General features: G+C 32.3%; 1 protein-coding gene across 1 annotated transcript; it reads left to right on the top strand.

The window, feature by feature from the left end:
- The first annotated feature begins 241 nt into the window (after positions 1–241).
- On the top strand, positions 242–4045 carry LOC107455763 (uncharacterized). The gene is made up of 2 exons (XM_016073452.3): positions 242–386; positions 1858–4045. The coding sequence occupies exon 2, from the start codon at positions 2047–2049 to the stop codon at positions 3052–3054; it is 1008 nt and encodes a 335-aa protein (XP_015928938.1). The 5' UTR covers positions 242–386; positions 1858–2046; the 3' UTR covers positions 3055–4045.
- Positions 4046–5054: the final 1009 nt, after the last annotated feature.

Consider the following 5054-nt stretch of genomic DNA (forward strand, 5'->3'; position numbering starts at 1 on the left):
ATAAATTAATGTCCCTGAATACTGAAGTTTATTGATACAAATAACAAGTTTTTTCACATTAAAATTGCTTTATTTTTATCTCTACGGAGTAAATGGAAAACTAAACTAAGATAAAGTTAAGCAGAAATTATATCTTGAATTATCTAATTAAACATATCAGAAAGCATTATATTTTAAGAGAATGGTAAAAAAAGAACGTGATACTGCATTTATAATCAGGGAAAAACAATGTTATCACAATCAATGCATAATTGTTTAAAGAAATATCAAAATAAACCATACGAAATGAATCAACCTTTGATTAGAACTCTTTAAAACAAATGAAACCGTGTCCACTTGCTTGCGAATAACACATGTCTTAGATCCAAAATTGCCAACTCTCAATCGTAAGTATCAACATAATTGCACTTAAGCATATTTTAATTTTAAAAAATTTAAAAAAAAATTTTTTATACCTTAAAACTTTTTCACACTTTTCTTTTCTGTTACTAAACTTTTGGTTAACTCTCGTGACAATGGAAATTATAATCTGTTACGGTAATTTAAAAGGTACGGTTAGAATTCCTTAATTTTTAATAAAAATAAACGAAGACTATGAGTGTATGATATCACATGGAAATAGAATTATCCGTCACTGAAGCAGTCAGCGGAGTATTGTCAATCATAACTTTGGATTCGCCCAATCAGACATCTTTCCATGGTTTTCGGACCATTTTGCAATAGTTGTACCAACCTGCCTACACGTTTGACACCCCTTTTGACCATATAAACTGCACTAATTTGCTCCAGATTATATTTTTTTTATTTCTCTAGTGGAGCGTCAATACGGTATTACATAGGATTAACAAAAATCTAGCTTATAATGCAATGATTATGAATATTCTTATTACCGTGCTAGTAAATAAAATCAATGCGATAAGTATAACACGGCCAGTTTTCATTGGTCAGTTAGATGAATGAAATGCTAACATACTAACTACGATATCCCATCTATTGAGAAAAAATAAAAGCAGAGTTTTCTAAAAAGAAAAAGTAATTTTACTTCTCCATTAGGTTCTGAGAAAAGAAATTTTAAATAAAGGAGTAAACCTCAAAACAATCGCCATTTTATGACGCAATAATTATTGCACAGTAAGTAATTGTATAACTGTAGAAACTTTATAACTTCGATTATATTACAACTAACACATATGTTATGAAAAGTAAACACTCTCTAGAAGCATTGTCCTCAGACAGTCGCCAATAGCCATTGTGCAGTTCTAGGGCGACGTGAATAAACTACAACTAGAAATATTGATTGAACATTTATCCTCATTCTTAAACTCATTATTTCCAATTTTTCTACACTTTTTACTGGTTTATTAGATTACGATTTCTGAAAAAGGTTAATAAAATATTGTTTTTTACCACAACATTACAGGTTGTTTGAAATTCATATTACAATTGCTACCTTCATTGGTGAGATGAAAAGAAAAAAAAAAGATTTCTCACTCTGCAATCTTTAAAGGACACAGCCAAACGTCCATTCCCAAGAAAAACTCACTTTCTAGATTTTATTCTCTTTTAAGTTGCAAAACATCTTTCGCAAAAATTTTAATATAAGATTTAAAGAGGAGTGTTTTCTTCCTTGATAAAATTTTCGAGGAGAGAAACTCAAATCCGATGCGTGAAATATGTGTCAGAATGTGTATTGATGAGCTCAGTGTAAAAATAAAATGACTTTAAAAAAATCTGAAGAAGAAATAATCTTAACTGAACTTACTGAACAGTGACAGAACTAACACAAATATTTTTAAATTCAGCAAATTTTATTAATAAAAAAAAAACATGGATTTTTATTTTATTTTTTTATTTCAGCAACCTAGTGTGTTATCTCTAAAAATCCTCTCATTTGTTCCTCCTTTGCAAAACATTTACAGAAGCAGAAATCAATGTATGATACGCTGAGAAAAATTTGCAGTTGCAAAGTGGATTTTTACTGTTTCTGTTTTATAATTCTATAGTGGAATAACAAAGCACTCGGGCAACAGCTGTTCCCAAAAAGAAATGGCGATGATAGATAAGAGTTATTTGATTCTATGTTTCATTGAAGACCTTAAACATGTCGATTCTTTCCCATCCAAGAGAGATAATTTCTTATCTCAATATAACAAATGGTCAGAAGAATTTGAAATTGTCTTGAAATGCTTCAACAATCTTAGAAAACAAATTTTGCCACAATTCAATCCTTCTCGATTGCCATGCCTTTGGGCAACATTCTTTCTCGTGCTTTGTGTAACTGAAAGCATCAGGGAAGAATATTATGTTGTTTGTATACCGGGACTCCTTCTCTATATTCTGTTTGTTGTAATAAGCATCATAATTGCAATAACTGCATCATCTTTCTTAAAATATGATTCATTCTCCGATACTTGGAATTTTAATATTCATGTGAACTGCTTTTTGAAAAAAATTGAAGAAAAATTGTCGGATATAGACAAGAGACTGAGATTAGAAAAGAACCAAAACTCCTTAAAGATAATTCCCAACAGCAGTGAAGAAGATCTGTTACTGATGACACAGAGGAATTCAATTTTTGCCATTTTGTTGCAATTCTGTGAATATATGTTTGGATATATTTGGTTATATGTTTGTCTTGCATCTGCTATTATTTTGTCTATTCTTTTGTTCACGTTAAACATCAAACATTTTCCGTATTTGTTCATTTTGGCATTGATATTTTTGATATATCTGTTGCTGTGTCAGTGTTTAAAATTACGCAGATGTTCTATCGATTTGAAAAGTTTCAAAATGCATCTGGAATATAAGAAAAGCGTTATATTTCGATGGAATAGTTTTAACTGCTGTGAATTTCAATCGATAATGGGTAAAGGAGGTCACAACTGCGTAGCATTTCTCAAATTAATTCAGTGGGATTCCGACATCTACTCACTAATATTAAACCCGTCACTGGCGTATGCTGCTGTAGTAGTTCATGTCGCTTGCAGGTTACAGCGAAGAATTTACTCTAGAAATATCGAAGAAATTTTGGAATCTTTATTTTTTTCTTTCTAAATTAGGTTATCAAACACTTAAGACTCATTCTCAATTAGAATTAGTTAAAAACTACAAATGAAGTCAATTAGTTTCTACAGAAAAGGTGAGATGCGATATTTGCGGCTCCGACAATGTGGAAAAAACACAATATACGGAAATCCTGAAAGAAGATAAACAATAGTTAAACTCTTTTGAATTTTTCATTGATGAGCAGTTTCACTGCAAGCGAAACTGCTCATGAAAGAATAGCTCTGAACTTCCTAAATAACTTAGAAAGTAAGCCTGTTCTGAGAAAAGACTCACTAAAAATAGCTCCAAATATCTTTAAGTAAAGTAAAAATTTGTCCTGTTTGTTACGTATCTTTAAAGACTAACACAGCAAAACTGCTCAGTTCGCAAAGAAATACTTCAAATATCAGTAATTGGTGCTGTTGGTGACATTTCTTCAAAGCCTATCGCAACAAAACTGCTCAGCTCACAAAGAAATAACTCCAAATATCAGTAACTGATCCTGTTGTTGACATATTTTAGAGATTACCTCAGCAAAACTACTCAGCTCACAAAGAAATAACTTTGAATAACAGTAATCGATACTGTTTGTGACATATCTTCGAAGCCTATCCCAACAAAACTGCTCAGTTCACAAGGAAATAACTCCACATATCATTAATTAATCCTATTGGTGACATATCTTTATAGACTACCTCTGCAAAACTACTCAGCTCACAAAGAAATAACTCCAAATATCAGTAATTGATCCTGTTGGTGATGAGTTATGCTACTGCAGAGAAACTGTTTCACAAAAAATATCTCCAAATATTTTTATCGTTACTGCGGGAAATGGTCCTGTTTGGGACATATCGTCAGCGACGGCTATTGCTGACGAAACAGTTCATTCCTCGTTGAAGAATAGATTAAAATAAATAAATAAAGGTCAAAGTGATCTTGTTTATGACGTAGTTCCTGAATGTTCTTCTTAGTGAAATAAAAATAAAACATTTCTCTGGCATAGTTGTCTCTTATTGTTTTTAGAAGGGTGGTCTACTCCGCATGCCCTTTCACTGAGATAAATGCACTCTTCTTTACCCTTTATGAAAAAAACCTGCCCCAATCACTTTGTTAAAAAAAACTGTCTTTTTATTCTTTTTTTTTTTATTATTCTTTTTGTCATAAGAAAAAGATGCATCTCTTTTTAGTAATAGAAACCAGGAACAGCAGATTGCTATAACTGCAATTTAATTTCAGGCTAAGTCAGTATTAAATATTATTATTTCTTAAATTTATTTTAGTATTTTCAATTCAAGTGTAATAATGTATTTTTTAGCCTGATCGGTGCCCTTTCATCAAAATTGAAGGGGCTTTTGTTTTTGAAAAGCATCCAACCCTTTTTGATTTTTATGGTGATCTCTGATACTAATCGTAATGATTTCAATTATGATGCATCATGCACCGACATCAATTTTAGATCGACCTTAGCGATTAACAGTGAGGTGGCTCAGGGGATAGAGCGTTCTCCTCCCAATTAAGTACCCAGGCTCGAGACCCAGCGGTAGCTGGTTGATACAACTTCTGCTCCCGGCTCGCATCGTTCACAGTGATATCATAAGATATCATCAATGGTAGACGGATCACTGATTAGAAACCCCTCGTCGTTGGGCTAACCGTGGGAGGTTTCCATGGTTTTCCTCTCCATTTAACGCAAATGCTAGTACCATCAAAACATTCCTCCGTGAAGGCTAGTTTGTCCTAATGCTTGATCCAAAAGTTTCCGTTGTGTTCTGGATTGGATTCAAAATTACAAGGCTACGGAATTTAACTTTAATGGTCATAAATTCAGAATTGGGTTGACTGATCAACGCCGGTTATAAAATGAAAAAACTCATCCAACACCATTTCTGAAATGCGCACTAAAAGATCTCGAAGAATATGTAAATTATTGTATGACAAATTCATTAAGTAAAATATGAGAGCAAAGTCGGTAAACGAAGTTTCTAGAAACTTGAAGAAAAAAAATGTCG

This window comes from Parasteatoda tepidariorum, chromosome 2 (assembly GCF_043381705.1).
Source record: "Parasteatoda tepidariorum isolate YZ-2023 chromosome 2, CAS_Ptep_4.0, whole genome shotgun sequence".
Lineage (NCBI taxonomy): Eukaryota > Metazoa > Arthropoda > Arachnida > Araneae > Theridiidae > Parasteatoda > Parasteatoda tepidariorum.